The sequence below is a fragment of the Manis javanica genome, chromosome 11 (genome assembly GCF_040802235.1).
Source record: "Manis javanica isolate MJ-LG chromosome 11, MJ_LKY, whole genome shotgun sequence".
NCBI lineage: Eukaryota > Metazoa > Chordata > Mammalia > Pholidota > Manidae > Manis > Manis javanica.
The window spans coordinates 24,768,531-24,790,827 of NC_133166.1; the positions used below are offsets into that span (position 1 = coordinate 24,768,531).

Consider the following 22,297-nt stretch of genomic DNA (forward strand, 5'->3'; position numbering starts at 1 on the left):
TGGGCATCTGCCAGGGTCTGAGGAGAACTGAGAAACTCCATATCCTTGGGGAGTTGACTCATACCATCCCAGGTCTGTTCACAGTGTTCCTTAAACTCTTTGACCAGGCACTCACTATTTCTGTACATAATATTCCCCTATCTCCTGGAAGAGGCAAGGTTTGGGTAAAGAGCTATTTGAGGAAATCTCAAACTAACAGCAAAATTCCTTGTGATGATCAACAAGGCAGAATGCAGGGCTGCTGGCTGAGCAGAAGCCTGTTTCCTTTCCTTTCCAGTTCTGTCCGAGGAAAGGCAGGAAACAAATACCATATGAAGACAGAGATGCTAACATTTTCACCAGGTTACATGACAATATGTACTTCATGTAAAATAATTAGGTTTAAAGCTCACATTTGTTCAACTGAATGAGCATGGCTCAATTTAACATAAAAAATGCATTAATAGGCCATTCCAAATAGCAAACTTTATCATTCTCAGTACATATGGAAGCACAAAGTTAATTATTTTTATAACCACCTCTTATTCAACTTCTTTTTCTTTTTATACCTCTAGGAGTGACACATCCTCTTCCTCTCTCATTTGGAAGGATGCTTTATCAAAATGGCAGCAGTTTACACCCAGCCACGTTTTTCCTCATCGGAATCCCAGGTCTGGAAGGTATCCACACCTGGATCTCCCTGCCTTTCTGCTCTGTTTACCTTGTGGCTTTAGTGGGAAATGCCACAATTCTGCTAGTCATCAAGACGGAGCAGACCCTCCGGGAGCCCATGTTCTACTTTCTGGCCCTCCTTTCCATAACTGATTTGGCCCTTTGTACAAGCTCTGTGCCCCGCATGCTGGGCATCCTCTGGTTTGATGCCCATGAGATTAACTTTGGAGCTTGTGTGGCCCAGATGTTTCTGATCCATGCGTTCACTGGCATGGAGGATGATGTCCTTGTGGCCATGGCATTTGACCGTTACGTGGCGATCTGTACTCCTCTCCACTACAAGTCCATCATGACATCCCGAGTGCTGGTGGGCATCACCATGGGCATTGTAGTTCGTCCAATCCTGCTCATACTTCCCATGGTTTATCTCATCTACCGCCTACCCTTCTGCCAGGCTCGTGTAATAGCTCATTCCTACTGTGAGCACATGGGCATTGCAAAACTGTCCTGTGGAAACATCCGTATCAATGCCATCTATGGGCTCTTTGTGGTCTCTCTCTTCCTTCTGAACCTGGTCCTTATCGGCATCTCCTATGTTTACATTCTCCGCTCTGTCTTTCATCTCCCATCGCGGGATGCTAGACTGAAAGCCCTGAACACATGTGGCTCGCATGTTGGAGTCATCTGTGTTTTCTATGTCCCCTCGGTTTTCTCCTTCCTCACTCACCGATTTGGGCACAACATACCACGCTATATTCACATTCTTGTCGCCAACCTGTACCTGGTGATCCCCCCTTCCCTCATCCCCATTATTTATGGTGTGAGGACCAAGCAGATACGAGAGCAAGTGCTCCGTGTCTTTTCTGCACACTAGGGCTCTTGCTCAGTTTCTTTACCAAGTACTTTGATCCAGCAAGGAAGACTGGTTTGTTCTCTCCAGGAAGACTTTTCTCTCTCTAAATTTAGTGCTGCATCATCGCATTCCAGGGGATTTTAGCATGGCTCCTCATTGTTTCTACAATTTGAATAATCTTCAACATAGTTCAATTTCAAAGACTAATTCTCCTTATGGACGTGAGAACTGTTTGCATTACTTCTGATTGAGAGTGAATAGTCAAGGAATGACCTTTCTTTCATTGCACTGGTTAGCACTGTTTTTTTCTCCCCGATTTTTCAGTTCTTTATTTTTCTCTCAGGAAAGCAAGACAAGGGAAGTATACTAAATACCTTTGTTCCCATACTTTGGAAATAAAAACCATTACTATAATGGTGAATTTAACTTAAATGTTCTTCTTATCCAACCATATGAGACATTTAAGTAGAAATGACCTGTAACTACCCCTCAATCTTGTTCCAGTTTTTTCTTATGCTCTGTGACAGGAATGACTACAACATGCTCTTTGTCTTTCTTAGAATCTAAATTCATCTTTTAAATTCAATAATTTCTGTTGGGTTTATAAGTTAATTGTTAATAGTTGTAAATTATGCACTGTGTATCATTTCATGGACAACTGCTTCACTTAATGCTAAGTTTAGAGAAGTATCTATGTGGTACATGTGGCCTATAATATCATTTATAAATGTAATAGAATCTTTCATTTTCTCTCTCCCTCTTTTGGTGATATGTATAATATTTTAATTATTTTAAATTTACAATCAATGTTGTGATAATTTATGAATAGTTTTTGTGCATATTTGGAAAATACCTTAATGTTTCTACACTAAGAAGTAGAATTTTTATGTACTACATTGCTGATTGAGTAGGTCATGTTTGTGCTTTCTTGTATTATGTGTTCTACTTTCTGTAATTTCTGCATTCCCCTCCCCAAATTATCTGCCTTGCTATGAAAAGTTTCATTGCATAAGTTATTTGAGTACACATGACACATTAACACCTTCCAATAAACCCTTGTATTTTATATTCTTGCTTCACTCAGTAGATTAGTTTTGAATGAAATCAGTACTGATTATTTACCTCCAGTACAACATTCTATCTTGTCAGACTGAGTGCTTCTGGATAGCTTTCTGCACATAGCAGCTCTCCACACCTACGAGCCTGCTGACCAACAGCAATCACAAGTCCACCACCAGATATTGTACTGCAAATTCGCAAAGACTGTTGCCCTAAATAATAGCATTCATTTCTATACCCACTCCTGTTATGATTCCATTGCAGAAGCTGAATGCACCTGGTTATCTGCAAATACTCGCTTATTCATACATGCCTAATCAAGTTAGTAAATTTGTTTGCATTTCTTTGTCTAGCTCCTCCCAGAATTGTATCTAATTCTTGCAAAAATTCTTTATTCTTTTATAGTAATTCTGCATAAGTACATGCACCAATACATGTTCCTGTGTAACAAATTCTTAAGAAAAGGAATTTGGAATTAGTTTTTTATCTATTTAACTTTAAGAATATTAAGGGCCCACATTGCACAGTAAAATGGACACTGGTGTATACAAAAGGCAGTGTCAAAATGTTAGAATATTATCTCCTCTAGAACTCTGTAGCCACATGCTTATAGAAAGCATAGGTTTCAGTGGTCAAGTATTTCATCCAAAGATGATTCTAATGAAATAAAGAGTTGGAATTTTGGCATAATTAACCTGGAGAACCTGAGTAAAAGTAATAATGAGCTGAGGGCTTTAAATACCCAGTACAAGGACCAGGTAAGGAAATGGAAATCATTTTTTATTCTCCCAAAGAAATATTCATCTCCTACTAAGCCTTTTATTGGCCTGAAAATGAAATTCTAAAACTTTGAATGAGGTTATGTGAGTAGACTCCAGTGAAACAAATTCTGAGTTCTCCCAAGTTTCCATTACTCTTAGAGAAGCTCTTCTCTTGTCTGAGTAGAAAGTCTTCTCTTGCCATAGAAAATCTAATACCCCTCAACTAGCCAACTTAAACTGGCTTCCTGGTCTACCCCTTGAGTGATTCCCACCACTTTGGAAGAATGGTGTTTAATAGAAATAATGTGGGTTATCTAAGTAACTGAAATTTTCTAGTAACCATATATGGAAGCTAAAAAGAAACAGTGACGTTAATTTAGTTCGATATTTATCTAAGTTAATGTATTCAAATTTATCTAAACATAAAACCAACAAATGATCAATTAAATATTTTATATCCTTTAAATGGTCAGAGTTCTCCTAATGGAGTATCTTAAGCTACAAACACATCTCATTTTGTGTACTAAATCTTAAATAATTTCAATGGCTGAAATGAACGCAGCTTTCCAAAAAACCAAAACAAATCATTGGGTTGAACTGAAAAATATTTTATACTGCTTCAAAATTTAAACTTAAATAAATTAAAATAAATATCAAAATTCATTTCCTCAGTGGCATTAGCTACACTTCAGATGTCCAATAGTTGTGCATGGGTAGTGTCTACTGCACAGTAAAGTAAAATTCTAGATCTGTGACTGAACTCACATGCCAGCAGGCTCCAGTGGGTAAAATATACTAACAAAACAATTGCAAGATTTTGCCACTTTATCCAGATGGAGTGGAACAAGTGTAATATGAAATTCTAAGAGTACTGGATATGAGTTTGAGGAAGATGACCGTGATGAGGCTAAATCTGAGCTTGAAGATAGTAAAGAGGGATTCTGGACTCCATGTTGGTTGGTTGACTGAATCTGGGACTTAAAGGTGGCCTTCAATAAATGAAACTAAAGTGCCAGAATTTTCTTGCAAAAACTGTAAAGGAATATTTCCAAAGACTTCACAGAGCAAAAAATATTACCATGGATTTATCATGACAAACCTGCTCAGTCAGCCCAAACTCTATCCTTAAGGGAATCTGGAAAATACTCCCTTCTTCATGGCTGATACATATTTGGTGAGGAGAACCTAGGAAGCCAGAGAAAGATCCATTTTGGCTATTCTCTGTAGACCAGGGATGATGTCAGGAATGTGTGCTGTCCATCTGTGTTTCCTGAATTCGGTCTTGACACTATTCTGCAACCTAGAGCCCACTGAGGTTCCTTGAGGCAGGATTCTGCTAAACAGCCAAATATATACTGGTCTTCCAGAAAGGAACGTGAGATCACTTATCATCAAGACTATGCTTTGGGAAAAGGAAGAGCTAATTTGGGGGGATTAGAGGACAGCAGTTCTGGACCAACATTAATATCTGGAGAAACAAAATGCTGCTGTGATTCAGTAGTCAGTGTAGGGGCAGGTTAAGGTCAGAAGTAATGGAGTTTGGACATTTGTCTATGTCCAGTTGGCCCTTAGGGTCTCTGAACCTATCACAGAAAGCAATGTCACATTCATGGAATAATTGCAGAGATTAGCTCTACCATTAAGAACAGATTTGTTCCTACCACATCTCCACTGACCTTTCCTCTATGTGGAGGACAGACTGATCTTGGGTACTGACTGCATCATCATAAACTTAATCTAGTATTTTTCCATTTGTGATTTTTGCAGGTGTTTTTCAGAGATGGATCAGATTAATATATTCCAATTACCACCAAAAAACAGATACAAAATCTAGTTGGCCCCCTTTTTATTTCTAAGACAAAATATAGTTGCCTGTACTCAGTCTGGATGAAAAACAGGATGGTGAAGTTTCCTATGAGTGCAATCAGATACACAATACAACAGAGAAAGCCAATCCAGATGTACACAATTAGTTACATTCACCACACAATTTAGTGAAGACATAAAATTTATCATATATCCTTTTACATAGTAAGCTTGTCATTCTATCAAGTCATATACAGGAATTATGCCGTGTAAACTGGGAGGATGATAGAAAGATTCCTGAAAGGACTGGATATAAAATTTTTCATGAATAATACATATGATAAATGAAAAAGGGCCAGATTTCTTGGCCTTTTCTTCCCTGTAAATGTAAATTCTAACACGCAGATTACATGACATCTTGCCAATGTTATCAGAAGATCAAAAAAGTGGTTGAATTCCCATCCACCAATTAGAGAACATGCCCTCAGATGGCTCTCCTCCTTCCCCTTGTCTTTCCCTTGTCCTTCACTCATGCTTCCTGGGGTTTTGCTTCATGGAATTTTACTGACTTAGGACTTGTCTTCTGGACAAACTCCTACTAAGGCACTTGGGGTCATAGTGGCCCAGGGAAGTGAGCCCTCAGAATGAGGCTTTGCTTTTAGCAGCCAGGACCCTATTGCTGGTGGCAAGATGGACAGTGATAACCACTGGTCTGCAACAGCATCATACTTGCTAAGGGTTCCCTGTGGCTAATTGGGAAAAGGTGTAGGTTAACAAGGAGACTTTAATATATATATTTTTGAAGTGGATGTTCACAATAACGATTCTAACAATCATGAGTGGTCTAGTTTCTTCAAACTGCATTATAAGGCATTATGAACAATAAAATTTGAAACAGTAAAGGACAACAACAGTTAATTCAAGGCATTTTGTGAGAATAAGTTTGCCATTATAATAGGTTTTATAAGATTATCTCTTTAACCTCAACAGACTTCTAATGAGGAAACATCATTATTGCTTTGGGGTAAAAGAATTAAACAGAAAAGTATTTCACACTAAGTTAATGTTTACTGAAAGGAGGAAAGAAAGTATATATCAATGTTGTGGTGTCATGAAAGACTGATGAAATACAAGGATTAATATTGGATAATTTGTTACCAACATTTGAAATTTCAGGTTCTTTTGAAGATGATCACATAATTTGTTTAACACCATCTTAGAATAACTGAAACAGCTGCATATTAGAAATTAAAATCACATTTGAAGGGATCAGAAAGCTTGCAAGGCTGTGAAAGTGATACAGGACAAAGGCTGAAGAGAAAGCAGAATCTAAAAATACTGCTTGGCATATATGCTCACTTTCCTTAAAAAGGCCTGCTGACTCTTGAATAAGATTACTAAGAAGAAGAGATTTTCTTCAGATTGCTCTGCCAGTTGTGCAGGATTTTGCTGGAGTTTGGTGTTTAGAGCATATTAACATGGACTAGTCAATGCCCAGCAATGACTGCCACTTCTTAATTAAATAAAGAATGCATAATCAAGTTAAGCAAGAAGGCTGATAATGGAAAACACTAAAGTCAAGATGTAGCTGTCACATTTGATGAGGGCACAAGAGATAGAAGTAGGCAGGTACATGCTTCAGCTGAAATCCATGTTTTATTATCTGTGCTGAGGAGTGAGCGTGCTGCTTTTTATTTGTATCACATACCATGTAAGAAATATTTTGTAGCAAGAATTATTAAATACCAACATTTTACAGAAAGGTGAGCACACTTATGATGAGTCCATTAGATGCTGGAGATTATGAAGGCCCTGATAAGGAGTACAAGATGAAGTGCACGCTAAACGGAGAGGGCAGCAAGGAAGTACTTGGCGGGACCTTAAGCTACATTTGGGAGCACAAGTCTGTTTTGATTCTGTGAAGAAACATGAGAGAATTCATTTGAAATAATGTAAATGAGCAGCACCCACAAAGTGAGTGGAGTTTACTGGTTATTAACATGTGTGAAACACTCACTGAGTAAAAGACATACTATCAGGGAGACTATATGCTAGCTCTCATTTAAACTCTACCTGAAGCATATGATAGAGACACTATTTTGTTTTCTCTTTTTCCTATAATAATATGAGGTCTTGATGAAGTAAGTATTGCTCAACATCACAGAGCGAGTAAGTGGAGGAGCTGGTGTCGGGACACAGGCAGTTAGGATCCACTGTGCTTGGGCTCAGTCCATTTAGCATCCTGGCCTTGAGGGAGTTAGGAATTTTGTGCAGGGGCCTATCTGTCAGGCAAGGGGTGCAGTGGGTTCACATAGGCTCAGCGCACATCACTGCTTCTGAGAAGTGGGCCTCCTTGTCCCTGGAGGAGGGCAGAACTCCCCAGTGGATTTCCTACCTGACATAGTACCCAGCTCAGAAGAGCGATCAGGGGTCCTTCTGTCCTGTGCAAACATGGTCCTAAGGGAGTTTCATTTGCAGGCTCTCTTCTGGGGAGTTTCGCATAAAGGATAAAACCTCCATTCCATGTTTGAGTTTGCAAGAAATCACAGAGATCAAGACAGGCTCAGAAGTTCTTATGGTGTACAGTTCGGTGAGTCTACCACACCTTTCCCAGCTGCAGACAGGATGGCAGACAGAGGGGAGGAGAGGAGAAAGGGTAGAAGGGTCATGTGGCTGAGAGGAGCAGGGGGTAGCTCCTGGTGCGGGGCCTGGGGACATTCCTCTTACATGTAATAGGAGAACTATCGCCACTGACTCCTGTGGGTCACCTGTTCACTCAGTGTAAGGTCAGATGTCTTAACCTAGGAAGATTTGCCCTGTATTTCTTATCAGGGTGATGTTAACAAAATAAAATAAAATGAATCCTACATGTGTCCTCTCACATCCCAAGTCTAGGATGATTACAAGTAAAAGCACACAGTGGTTCAGATTTTTAATTCACCAGCAGATATCGATTGTCATTTGTATATATGGGGGAAGCTGAAAGAGAAGGTTACTAAGCACTAGGGGACTGTTTCAGATTTATAATCCCAGTTATGTGGAAAAGGAGTAGAAAGAAGCTGATGAAGAATGTAATGAGTGTTTGTGTTTGTGTATATACATATGCGTGTGTGTGTATTATCTTCATTCTGTCATTACACTCTACGTTTATGTGTGTAAATATACATGTATGCATACATTTCTGCATGTACATATATATTTCTATATCTGTATGTATATATATAAACATGTATATATATAAATAAATACATACAGTAATACATGGCTGTGCATAGAATAAATAAAATGCATTGTGAAACAAATATTTAGAGTAATAATATGTACCAGTTTCTGTAACTAAATTGCAGTTATAAAAGTTTGACTAAGAAAGAGGATTTCATTATTCTGGCAACAGGCTATTGATGATGTTTTTGATAAGGGGATGCACAGGTTAAGATATCTGCTTTTTTTGCAGCACCAAAAAACATGGTAACAGACTGGTGCCTCCTGATACATGTCAGCACACATCTGCAATGAACATGTTGATAGGAAATCACAAGCAAGATGCCATTTTCCAATGACACCCAACTCCATCCCTCCTCCTTCCTGCTGCTGGGAATCCCAGGACTGGAAAACATGCACATGTGGACTGGCTTTCCCTTTTGTGCTGTGTATCTGATTGCCCTCGTGGGAAACCTCACTATCCTGTTTGTCATCCTGACTGAGCACAGCCTCCACCAACCCATGTTCTACTTCCTGGCTATGTTGGCTACCACCGACCTGGGACTGTCCACAGCCACCATCCCTAAGATGCTGGCTATATTCTGGTTCAGCCTCAGGGAGATCAGTTTTGGTGCCTGCCTCACCCAGATGTTTTTCATTCACATCTTTACTGGCATGGAGTCAGTACTGCTCCTTGCCATGGCTTATGACCGCTATGTGGCTATCTGTAACCCTCTCCATTATAACATAATCCTTACTAAGAAGACAGTGTTTATTATTGGTTTTGGGGTGGTTGGGAGATCTTTCCTCTGTGTATTCCCCTTTGTATTCCTCATCCTGCGGCTGCCCTTCTGTGGACACCATGACATCCCCCACACATACTGCGAACACATGGGTCTTGCTCGTCTGGCCTGTGCAAGCATCAAGGCCAACATCATATATGGTCTGGGGACCATAGCCATCCTGGGATTTGACATCATGGCCGTTGCTCTCTCCTACATCCAAATTCTCCGGGCTGTTTTCCAGCTACCATCCCGTGAGGCCAGGCTCAAGACTCTCAGCACCTGTGGTTCCCACGTCTGTGTAATTTTGGCCTTTTACACTCCAGCCCTCTTCTCTTTTATGACACATCGCTTTGGCCGAAATGTTCCTCGCTACATCCATATTCTCCTGGCCAATCTGTATGTGGTTATTCCACCAATGCTCAACCCCGTCATCTACGGAGTTAGGACCAAGCAGATCCGTGAACAGGTGCTCAGAATATTCACCCAGAAATAATTAGTGGGCGAATGCCTCCAGTTTTGTCCAAAGGGTTAAATGTTACCATGTATGCATCTGACAAGTGAGGCAGATCCTTGAGTGTGGTAAGGTCAGGGTCACGTGATGGGAAGGATGTTTTCCTCGGTGAACATCCATTATTCAAGATACAAGAATGGAAGCTTTGAATTCAAGTATCAAGGTGGGTGAGCAACTACTCTACATAATTGTTTTGAAGATGATTATGAGATATGCCCATGATTCCCAGGGACCTAAGTTGTCTAGCTACAGAAGGCATTGTTCCACCTCCACTGTGGGTGCTGGGTCTTCCCTCTCCTTTCTCTGTCTTTCTCCCTCTCTCTCTCTCTCCCTCTCCTTTGCCTCCTCTTCCTCCTCTTCATCTGCATCCTCTCCCTTGTTCGGTTACTCACCCTTTTCCTGTCTCTTGCTCTCCCCTCCACAAGTCTGGCAGCTTCTTGTGTCTTATTATGGCTTCCTGTGCCTCCTGCCCTCCTCTCTGCCCACCCTCATTAGTACTCCATATGATTTAGCCTCGAAGTGCACACACCTTCCTTCTTATCGGTTTTACTGAGTAGTGAGTTACTTCATGAATGAAGGGAAGGGATTAAGTCTCCGAGGTAGTGAGCCTGCCACAGACCCAGCATGTGGCAGGGGGAAAGGAGACATTTCATGAAAAAGTATTAATCCAAGAGCCTCATCAGGAGCAATTAAGAACAGGGAAGTATAAGTAAATGCAGGAGGCCAGGGAATAGCAGAAGTAAAATGAATTCTTACAGATACTAGAAAATCATTTGCCTAAAACTAAATACATAACCATCTCACTAAAAATGTCCCCCATATGGCTTATAGAAGCACTGCTCATTCAGAGCCAATGATGGATTTACTTTGGTGGTATCAAATATGTCTCTTGCTCCTCTTTAAGGACAACTTCTTAATTGCCTGATACTATTTGTACACTTTGTCTATTAAAAAAAACATGCTTTACAAAACTGGCTTTGTGTTTGCTGAGAAAACCTAGGATCTCCACAGCAAAGTATGTGGAGACAGAAACATGTAGTGCCAGAGACAGAAACATGTAGTGCCACAGACTCTTACTAAGTCTCTAAACAGGAAGAGATTATTTCTATTCAGGAAGTGAACACACACTCATTATCATGTATAAGGTACCAGCTGGTATGGGCTCTCAGGGAGATTTTCTTATGAGGTACACGCAGGCATTTCAAGATAACAGCATGTGGAACATCACAGAGATTGATCAAGCCTAAGTTTTGCAGATTCATGGGTCAGGTACAGCAATATTGTTGACACAAGGAGTGAAACAGGGACCAAGCCTCGTAGGGTAAAACTTACATCAGATCATGGGACACCTATTTTCTATGTTGAAGGGCTCTCATTTAACTTATAATAACTATCTCTATAGCACTGGATGTTTTTGCTTGTGTAAGCTGGTGACAAATTATATTGTTTATGGGAAAAAGAGATGATATGGACAACAAGTTAACACTGGGTTTGACACATACCATGGACTTAAATAATAAGAGATATCATTATTTTAATTGTCTCTGACCACTGCTATTTTGGGACTTGATTTAAAATGATTGTTTTCACATTATTCTCAAAAGCAATTAGAAAATCTATTTTTGCTGTATTTTTATTTATGACCGTAAGTACGTACTCCAAGGGACTCAGAATGATGTACCTGAAGGTTACTGTTCAAGAGTAAAAGAGAAGTGTCCACAAATATGCGTATGGGCATCAAGTTTTAGTATGAAATCAGTATGATCTTAAACATAGAAATATAATAAAGAAACAAATAAATTACTGAAGATCATATAGCTACTTCATCAAAAGCTGCTATTGTGCATGAGATATATTTTCACATAGTTTACACATATTATTTGCTTCTATTTTTACAGCAATGCTATTTTTCTAGTGTAATTTTTACCCTTCAACAACAAAAGGAAATGAGACATTACTCTGCCAAAGGTCTCACAACTAGTATGACATGGAACCTGGATTCCGAATGAGCCAGTGTGAGTCTGCAGTTCCATTTTTATAACTCTGCTGCAATGTAATGATATGCATAATATATAATGAATTACTTTAAGATATTTTATTTGCATTGGACTCTTTCACTGAGTCAGTGTTAAGGAATCAAATACAAGTTATAAAATTGCATACAGTATACAAAATATCAAAAAAATATAATTTTCACAAAGAAATTTACCAGATTTTAAGTTATTTAGTCCTAAACAATAAGATTTATTCTTGGGGAAGTTCTGTTAATTATACGAAATGTTTTATGTTGCATTTTTATTATCATAACATACTATTGAGCCATGAAAAAATAAAGGAAGAAGGTTAAAAGGAGTAAAATTGAGTATCTACTGTGTAACCATTTCTTCTACTCCACACTGGTCTGGTCACTTTTTAACTTCACTTTTAAATGAAAGCCTTTCATTGACAATGTCCTTAAAAACACATAACACTCCTGTAGTTCACATCTTAACTACTGATCATTACTATTTCATTTCTAATGTCCTAAGAAAAATAAAACATGGATTCATCCTTGGCCCCTGTCTCTCTCTCACAATCTGCATGTTCCATCAAGTTCAGGATTGTGGTTATACCTAGAAAAGAAGGGAGCGTTATGGGTATAGAAATGGTCCTGATTTTGCAAGCAATTCTTTTTTTTTTATGTTGGCTGGAAGGTACACAAGTTTTCACATATTCTTCTATGATTTTCTGAACTTAAAAATGTTTTCAGTAATATAATAAACATATGCAAGATATCATAGGTTGTTCATTATGATAAATGTAGTAGGGGCTGTCCTTCCTGGTTACAGGAAATGAATAAAGCATCACAGGCAATAGAAGTAATTATTGTATAAATCCCTGACACATGAGTTTGGATTTCAATGCGGTTTTCCTGTGTGAGAAGGGGAGAACGTGGGGCAAGACAACTGTGGTTTTGAATTTATAATGATCAGAACCACTGTTTACTGACTTCTTGTTTTGTTTATACAGGCTTTATATCTCTTTGTTACATGTAAAAGCAATATTCAAAACAACTCAGTGATGTGGCAGATACCACAACCCTCTTTACTGGATTGCTTAGGTAGGTTCAGTAAGTGGTTTGACCTTCTATAGGTTAAGTGGCTTGTGCAGAGACACATAGCTAGGAATAGGCAGAGACTGGTGTGGAACACCAGCATCCCAACTCCACTGTGCTTAGTCGTAATCTCTTCACTATAATAGCTTTGGTACAGGCATTATGGAAAATAATATGGAGTTTCTTCCAAAAAATTTAAAATAGAACTACCATATGATCCAGAAATCTCACTGTTGGTCAAAGGATATGAAATCAGTAGCTGCAAGAAATACATACCCTCCAATCTTCATTGCATCATATCTCACACATCAGATATGGAAACAACCTAAGTGTCATTGACAGATGAATGGATAAAGAAAATGTGTTATATATAAATAATGAAATATTGTTCAGTCATAAAAAGAAGTTAATCCTTTCTAGGGGTCATTATATTGTATAACATAAGCCAGAATCAGAATGACAAATACTGTAAGATCTTACGTTTATGTGGATTTTGGAAAAGTCAAACTCATAGAACCGAAGAGTAGAATGGTGGCTGGAGAGTGGGGTAAATGGGAGATGTCAGTAAGGGGTACAAACTTTTAATTATAAGATGAATAAGTTCTGGTGATCTAACTACAACATGGTGATTATATTTAATAACATTGTTTCGTACACTTGAAATTTACTGAAAAGAGTAGATCTTAAGTGTTCTCACCACAAAAAAGCAAAAGATAAACTATGTGAGGTGATGAATGTGTTAATTAGCTTGACTGTGGTAATCATTTCATAATGCATATTAAATCATCACATGTACACCTTTAAAAAAACATTGTACAAGTTAGCTATAGACAACTGTTATTTGTCAATCATACTTCCACATGGATTTTAAAGCTGGAAAAGCCTCAATTATTTTAAAATTCTATATTCCTTAAGTAATCTTAAAATGAAGATGAAACAAAATTATTTTGGGCAAAGAAATACAGAAAACTCACCACCAACATAATTGCATCAAGGAAATAGTTAAGTTTATTCTTCAAACATGAGTAAAATCATGTGTGAGAAGTGTAGAACATGGAGCAAGACAAATGTGGTTTTGAATTTATAATGATCAGAACCACAGTTTACTGATTTCTCATTTTGTTTATACAGGCTTTATATCTCTTTGTTACATGTAAAAGCAACATTCAAAACAACTCAGTGAATTTATATCTCTTTGTTACATGTAAAAGCAATATTCAAAACAACTCAGGTGGAATTTTGAAGATGCGAGGAGGGATGAATAGCAATAGAAATAGCATGTATTTGAGGACATTTAAAAAATATTGACTACCAAAACCAGTAACCATATGTGTATAAGTTTTAGAATTTATAAGATGTAAATTAAACCAACAATAGCATGTAAGTCAGAAAACAGGCAAACTGACTACAATTTTTCTAAGATCCTTTATTAACAGAAAACAGTAAGACAATGCTAATTTATATTAAAATTTGAGAAGTTGTATGGGTGCCTGTAGGCCAATGGCTAAAGTAATTATAAAATTATGTATAAAATCAAAGCAAATGGGACTTAAGTAATAATGAAAATTTTAAAAGAAGAAAATCTTCATTGTGAAACATGTATAGCTCAGGTTGAAGGAAAAGATCATAAAGTAAAATAGTACATTTAATAGAAAAAATAACAATAGTTTTGCTAAATGTTGCATGTAATTAGTCATGTATATAAATTATTAAAATTGTCAGATTGCATTAAGTATAAATTATTTGATGCTTGTAAATGAAGGCAAATTTAATTATCAAGATATTAAAAGGTTGAAAGAAAAAGGATGGATGTTTATAAGTTGAGTTTGCTGAGTAATTTTAAACTTTATAAATTCCACAGTCAGGGAGAGTGGTATAGCCACCATTTTATACCCAAAATTCTGAAGTCATGAAAATGCACACTCAGAAAATAATTATAATTGTATTTGTAGAAAAAGAATCTCCATGAAACATCAGTTAGTCTGGCAAAAGTGGAAGCATTCAAAAATTTTGATATAAAATTGTCAAACAGATTTTGAAACCAAAAGAAAAATGACATAATCTGCTAAATGAAATTATAAAGGACAAAGAAATGTAGCAATCGATAATAACAAGTGCTCTGAAAAGCAGGTGGAAATTCAACGAATTTGAATACTTACAGAGAAGGTCAATACAGATACACAATTTACATAATTTTTATGAGAAGGCATTTTTCTTAAGTTTCATAAATTGCATATTGAACCTTATATGTATGTATTAGGTGTCATTGTTTTTCCTTTTCTTGTATTTGTAATAACATTTCCTTCACATGGTCATAGATCTGCTTGGTTCTGATTCCATATATGACAGGGTTGAACATTGGTGGCACTACAACATAAAGATTAGCTAAAAGTATGTGGATATAGTGGGGGACATTTCGGCCAAAGCGATGTGTCATAAAGGAAAAGAGGGCTGGTGTGTAGAAGGCAAGGATCACACAAACATGAGAACCACAGGTGCTGAGGGACTTGAATCGGGCTTCATAGGAAGGAAGACGGAAAACAGCACTGAGTATCTGAACATAAGAAAGGGCAATGGCTATGATGTCAAAAACGAGATTACAAATTGCACATAAACCATAGATTATATTGACCTTGATGCTGGCACAAGATAGGCGAGCAATACCCATGTGTTCACAGTAGGTGTGGGGAATGACTTGATTCCCACAGAAGGGCAATCGCAAAACAAGAAATACAAATGGAATCACAAAAGTAAAAGCCCTCACTGACACACCAAGTCCGATCACAGAAACCATCTTGTTGGTGAGAATGGTGCTATACTGGAGTGGGTTGCAGATAGCCACATAGCGGTCATAAGCCATTGCCAGCAGGACTGCTGACTCCATGAGTGTGAATTTGTGGATGAAAAACATCTGTGTGAGGCAAGCTTCAAAGAGGATCTCTCTGAGATTGAACCAGAAGATCCCAAGCATCTTGGGGATGGTAGCTGTGGAAAGACCTAAGTCAATGGTGGCCAACATAGCCAGGAAGTAGAACATGGGCTGGTGTAGGCTTCTCTCAGCAAAGATCACAAACAGAATAGCGAGGTTCCCTATGAGAGCAATCATATACACAACACAGAAGGGGAAACCAATCCAGATCTGGAGTGTTTCCAATCCTGGGATTCCCACCAGCAGAAAGGAGGAGGGGTGAAACTGGGTATCATTGGGAAAGAACATCCTATTTGGTAAAGCATTAGTCTTCAGAAGTGGATGCTTATGCAATCTACTGGTCACCAGACTTTGGAGTCCTAAAGATAATGTGAGAACACTCAATTAACTACTTTCATTATCACCACCATCATCAACTGAACCCTTCTTCAATTTTGACCAATTTAGGATATATGGTTTTGGCAATTAATTTCAGTTAATTGAAAGGTAACACACACAGGGATTAACACACAGAATGGATAATAACTGTTCAATTAACACATAGATTAATCAAAGTGCATGCCAAAATATTTAAAAACTGCTTTAAAATGTTAAAACTGGTTCGTCTGTTAGTATTTAGTCATTATCATCACAAAATAAGATAAAGAGTGAAAATAGCAACATCAACTACCAATTATTGGGGTTCTGCTTATTTGCCAGGCTCTTCTTTTTAGACTCTTGCCAAAAATCATCTCTAATATTCAAAAAAATCCTTTAAGGAGAATAATAATTTTACATATTGTACATATAATCCAAGGATCAAGAGTTTACGAGCCTTACTAGAAGTTTAAAATGCTTTCAATGGAATGTCTGGGAAATTCAGCTAGGGAGGAAAGTAGTGAATGGACATGGGAAGAAAATATAAATAAAAGAAAAGACAGTGTGCACTTTGCCTATGTTATATATACAGGTACTGCACACACATACACATACACAATCTTGTTTAAAACTCAGAACATCCATCTGAATAAAATATGTTAGTATTTCTAGTTATGGCTGAGGCAATTGTGACTTTAGGAGTTTTAAGATATGTCAAAATGTCAGTAAAAGACTAGAGAAAGGCAAAAACTTAGGGGTACTGGTGGGACAGGGACCACAGGCTTAGACAGAGTAGGGTGAGGGCCTCTGGAAAAAAACAAAGCAAGATAATCCATTGTGGGATTTGCTTTGGCCTGCTGGGGGACCCAGCTTATTTTTCTAACTTTACCCAGGTGCTGCTTTTCTTCCTCCAGCCCTAAACAAATGATTTGCAACTTGAGCAATGTAGCAAGCAAGCCCAAAACAACATAGTAAAAACAGGAAGGATTCCATCTTGAAAATAAGATTGCATCTTAAAACCCAATTAGTTAAAAAGTAAGTTTCTTAACAAAATAACTCAGCCCACCTTGGGAGCAAAGTAGGCAGTCTTAAGTGATATGTTCCCACATGGGAAGCTACTATCCTGGGAGGAAATCAGATCGGTAAATTTCTTGTAAATAAACAGGAAAACTAATAAGAAACTTAATAATGTCTCTTCAAAGATAAACATTTTGGGACCACTTAGCAGGTGTACATCCCTAGCCCTTTGTCTCTCAACCACCTATAAAACCCCTCCTACACAGCACCCCTATGTTTAGTGCAGCACTATTTACAATATCCAAGAAATGGAAGCAACCTAAGTGTCCATCAGTAGGTGAATGGATAAAGAAGGTGTGGTACACATACACAATGGAATGCTATTCAGCCATAAGAAGAAAACAAATTCTACCATTTGCAACAACATGGATGGAGCTAGAGGGTATTAAGCTCAGTGAAATAAGCCAGGCGGAGAAAGACAAGTATCAAATGTTTCACTCTTCTGTGGAGTATAAGAACAAAGAAAAACTAAAGGAACAAAACAGCAGCACAATCACAGAACCCAAGAATGGACTAACAGTTACCAAAGGGAAAGGGACTGTGGAGGATGGGTGGGAAGGGAGGGATAAGGGGAAAAAAAGGGGCATTACTATTAGCAGACATAATGTAGGGGGGAGCACAGGGTGGGCTGTACAACACAGAGAAGACAAGTAGTGATTCTATAGCATCTTACTACACTGATGGACGGTGACTGTAATGGGGCATGTAGGAGGGACATGAGAATAGGAGGAGTCTAGTAACCATAATGTTGTTAAAGTAATTGTACATTAATGACACCAAAATAAAAATAAAATAAAATGAAATAAACCTAGACAATGCACCACCCTGGGACTCTCTTGTCCCTTCCTGGCATGAGCCAGGAGCTCTGTCCTCTCACTTTATCTCTAAGTAAAATCTCTCACTTGCTCTCCCACCTTGAGTGTTTGTGAAGTTCATTCTTTGACTCTGCAAACAAGAACCCTGGCATCCCTGGGAAATTAGGGGCATGATAATTTAATTGCTTTCAAAGTTCCCTAAGCCCTTATTACATGTCATCATGTAGTTTGCTTATAACATTTCATATGGGAGTATTTCCACAGCATTTACTCCTTCCCATGTGCAGTTATTGTGTAGTAAAAAGTCTCTCTTCTGATCATTTAAAGATTCCATGGCAGCAATTCTAATTATGACCTCATTTTCAGAAAGAAAATCAGGGTATTATCTACACATTGATATAAGAAGGAAAAACACCAAGAAGCATGTGATAAATAGGTTATAGAAGCTAGGAGCAGGAGACACTGTAGCAGGAGACATTCTGTGGCAGTTCTGATAGGAATGGAGGCTATTTCCATAAGGTTCTGTCATTGCAATGGAACTGTGAGTACTTTTAAAAGGTATGACAATGGATAACAAGAGGGTGGAAATAGAATTCAGTCATGGAGGCAAGTTCTTCTGTGAATCCCATGGGTGGAAATCAGCAAAAAACCATCAGTTTGCCATTTTCCAGACATATATACACCAGTTTCTCAGTTAATGGGCAATTTACTTTAAGTACTAATTGCATATTAGTACTTAAAGTACTAAAAGTACTTTTTACTGCTAAAGAGTAAAAAGAAGCTGCTTCTCTGTCTTTTCTAAGTGGGAGAGATTGGTATATTCTGTGATTACAAATAAAGTAAGTGGAGATTTTGTCTCTGTGGTCACACAATCATTTTATACAATGAAGGAGAGGGTAAATATGCACTATGTAAATGGCCAGAAAGTGGTATGAATAAACCAAGTGGAAGGTAAATATAGACAGAACAAAAAAATTAGAGTGGAAATAGGGAATACGAAGAAAGGAACAAAATCTGATTTTTCAGATAGATAAAACTTCATGACAGTAAAGATTTTCTTAGATGACTGTTAAAGAGCAAAATATGTAAAAATCCCAAGACCAGCATATAACCTCTACAGATATATGAAGGTGGGAAGGAATGGTAAGGACAGCCTCACACCTACAACAACGCCCGCAGGAATTACAGGTTAGAGGGGCCAAAGCTGCAGTGAGAGGATGTCTTAAAGGAAGGGTTGTCAGTAACCTTGGTTCTTGACTTCTAAGTCAGGGATCCCTACAGTCTTGTGCTTAAAACATCCTCACCTTTACTCCCTTTACTCCTTCCCAGAGATATTCTATCCACTTAATGTTCCCACAGAGGCACTCTGATATTTTCTCCTTGACTTCCTTGTGTTTGAATTAGTAAAAATAGCGGTGTTATGTCCAAGCTTCTAATGGACAAAATTGTGTGAACAGTAATGTTCATCAAACAGGAAAGTTCCATCAAACAAAAATTTTAAAGCATCTTTTAGCACATAAGTCAGACATATACATAAGGCACTGGTAAGTATTTCATGCATGTATGCATTACTTCACTCATTAAATAAATATTACTGAATGTGTTCCATGTGTCAGAAACTGTTCTGAGACATTTAAAATTGTGGCCTGTACAACTACGTAAAATAAAAAATGTTATGTATAATCTGAGGGAGTGTTTATCAGCAAGGATATTCAAGAAAAACAAATTTCTAAAAATAAATTGATGGAATAAACCATCAATAGTGAAATAAGAGCTATATCAGTATTTGAATTTAATCATGCAAACTATTCTTAAAATTAATAAAGAATAGAATTTCTAACAGTTATAAGATATTTTGATTCATACATACTTCTCAATAACAAGATCAAATGCTTCCCTATGAATGTCATCATTGCCTTGTATCCTAGCAACTGTAACTGTAAAATGTTTTTCTAATAACTGCATTTTGTAAGCTCTAGCAGAATAAATTCTATGATATTCAACATTTCTGATTATCTTTCCATCTGTCTGGTTTCACCTTCTCATTCTCCTTTAAAGACAATTAGTTCTTTTGACCATTCATTAAATGTTGGTGATTCTTAATCCTCAGCTTCAGTTCCCATTATTTCTCATTCAATTTAGACTCTGAACCATCTCATCCACATCCATTGCTTTAATAGCTGTCTTTATAATGAAGACCCCTAAAGGTCACCAGCCCTTAGAGTTGTAACAAATTCATATTCACATAAACAAATTCCTGTGTAATTATGTTCATTACAAATAAAACATTTCTGAAACTGATCCCCAACTCTGCTTTTACCAAACTCCAAATGTAGCTTATTTGTCTATCCCAAAATATGTCATTACCTTTCAGTGATTTGGCCAATTCAGAAATATGATCATCATCACTTTCTCTTCTCCAACTATTTAAAGAAAAACACTTGACTCATTTCCAAAAATATCATTAAAATCAGTACACTTGTCTCCATCTTAACTGGGATGGTTCAAACCATCATCATTTCTTGGCTTAAATACACTGCATTGTTTTCCACTGCTTATGAACATGAGCTCGGCAGTCAGACTAGTTGTGTTAACACATTGAATGGATTCAGGCTGAAATTCAAATGCTTTCCCTAGAATTGTAAGGCCCTTCCTAATTATGATGCTATTCTTTCCCTAAGCTTCATCATTAGTATTTCCACAAAACTAATTCTGTGTCATCTTTTCCTCTCCTATTCCCCTTCCTTCCCTTTGCCTGTCCTGGGAAGTAAGTATGCCCTGGGATCTGGGGGAGAGAAAGACTCACCACACTGAGCACCAGGATGGAATTCTGTCCCCGTTTGTGTCAGTCGGTTCAGTCTTTATTAGGGCACTGTTTTGTTTGTTTGTTTGTTTTCTCCTGGAAGAAGCTTGTCATAGGAAATCCCCTAGAACCAATTTTGTAAAGGACACCAGGTCTCTGAGGATTCTAGTTTCTGATCTGGCACTCAGTCAGGAATAGAAAGCCTTGACTTCTATGGAAATGAAGGCAGGAAAAAGTGATTTTTTTTTTATTACCTTGTGAGTTTCCATTAACCTTTTATTACCTTGCTCTGTATTAGAGTACACAATGATTAATAGAGCTCATTATCTCTCCATCTCAGATTATAATTTAGGGAGACAGTATAACTTTGTGTTCAAGAACAGGGGATCTCAAGTCAGAATATTTCTGTTCTACTTGTAGCTGTATAAGTTTTCCAAGAAAAGTAACATTGGACACTCTATTGTTTTTTCAATTGCTCTATTTTACTGCACCAACCCATTTCTCATTCACAGTTCATCTTAAATGGAATCATTTACTCTTTCAGTTCTATTTGTTGATATTTAACATTGTGAAAGTTGTATCCAATAGGCAAAGTCAACATAAAATTTTGTAATGGAACCCTGTAAACTTAGCAATGACTAAGCAGATGCTAATATTATGTCTTAGATATTTCAAGTAAGTCTACTTATTCTATGAAAAATAAAATCTATATTGGTACAGGTAGTAGTCCTACACACTTCTTTTGCCTTCTTTCTTCCCCCAAAATACTAACCAATATATCTCAAAAGTTGGACTTGTAGATGCTCAGTTAATGTCAATAGACTCATGAGTGTGTGATCAGTGCAGTACTTAGGCCTCTGCTTTCAAAAGAAAGCTCTATTCCTGGGATTTAATGCTGTGTTGTACTTGGGGTTCAGTGCTATCTTGAATTTTTTAAAATAATTTTACCCTTGAATTTATGTTCTGTAATTGAAATCTGATAGGAAAACGGGCAGGTGTTGAAGATTGGAGCCCAACTCTATATTTGAGCCTAACGCGTGTATTCACATGTGCTGTACCCTCCACATTTCCCCGGGATGATTTCTTGGCTGCTTGCTATACAATCCTGCCCAGAGATTGCTGTCCCTGCTTGGTGGGGCAGGGGAAGCCTTCAAGCCTGTGCTCAGTGAGGCATCCCCAGGTCCAGGCCGGGCTTGTTAGGCCGCCATTCCTCTCTGCCCCACCCCGCAGCACCCCCGCCTGTGCCTGCTTTGTACCCCCTTTGCTTGAACTGCAGTGTCTCTGCATGACCTTCCCTTTTGTCTTCACCCCATCTTTTGTTCTCCCACCCCAGCACCTATGGGGGCTTGGCTCCAAGGCTGTGAACTCCTTGGGGGCAGGCATGAAATGTGTAATGCCTCTGCACACCCATACTACCAAAAAGGCTTCTTGAAGGAAATAACAGCCATGGGCTCTCCTGATTGCTGGCCACAATGTGAGGATCGCCTTTGGTGTTTTCTCTGTTGGAAAAACCATCTGAGTTGTAAGTTTGTGGAAGTCTGAGGGTTCCCAATTCTGCCCCACCTTTGAGGCTGTGATTTTGTGGGAGCCTGCTT

General features: G+C 38.1%; 3 protein-coding genes across 3 annotated transcripts; 2 read left to right on the forward strand and 1 right to left on the reverse strand.

The window, feature by feature from the left end:
- The first annotated feature begins 589 nt into the window (after positions 1 to 589).
- LOC108383673 (olfactory receptor 52J3-like) lies at positions 590 to 1,525 on the forward strand. Its single transcript, XM_037000988.2, has one exon. It carries the CDS (start codon positions 590 to 592, stop codon positions 1,523 to 1,525), a length of 936 nt encoding a protein of 311 aa, XP_036856883.2.
- Positions 1,526 to 8,667: 7,142 nt separating this feature from the next.
- On the forward strand, positions 8,668 to 9,609 carry LOC108383677 (olfactory receptor 52E2-like). Its single transcript, XM_017640276.3, has one exon. The coding sequence runs from the start codon at positions 8,674 to 8,676 to the stop codon at positions 9,607 to 9,609; it is 936 nt and encodes a 311-aa protein (XP_017495765.2). The 5' UTR covers positions 8,668 to 8,673.
- Positions 9,610 to 14,984: 5,375 nt separating this feature from the next.
- Positions 14,985 to 15,938, reverse strand: LOC108383679 (olfactory receptor 52E2). Its single transcript, XM_017640278.2, has one exon. It carries the CDS (start codon positions 15,936 to 15,938, stop codon positions 14,985 to 14,987), a length of 954 nt encoding a protein of 317 aa, XP_017495767.2.
- Between the last annotated feature and the right edge of the window lie 6,359 nt (positions 15,939 to 22,297).

Coding starts and splice junctions, on each gene's coding strand:
- LOC108383679 (XM_017640278.2), bottom strand. CDS start 15,938: ATGTTCTTTCCCAATGATACCCAGTTTCACCCCTCCTCCTTTCTGCTG.
- LOC108383673 (XM_037000988.2), top strand. CDS start 590: ATGCTTTATCAAAATGGCAGCAGTTTACACCCAGCCACGTTTTTCCTC.
- LOC108383677 (XM_017640276.3), top strand. CDS start 8,674: ATGCCATTTTCCAATGACACCCAACTCCATCCCTCCTCCTTCCTGCTG.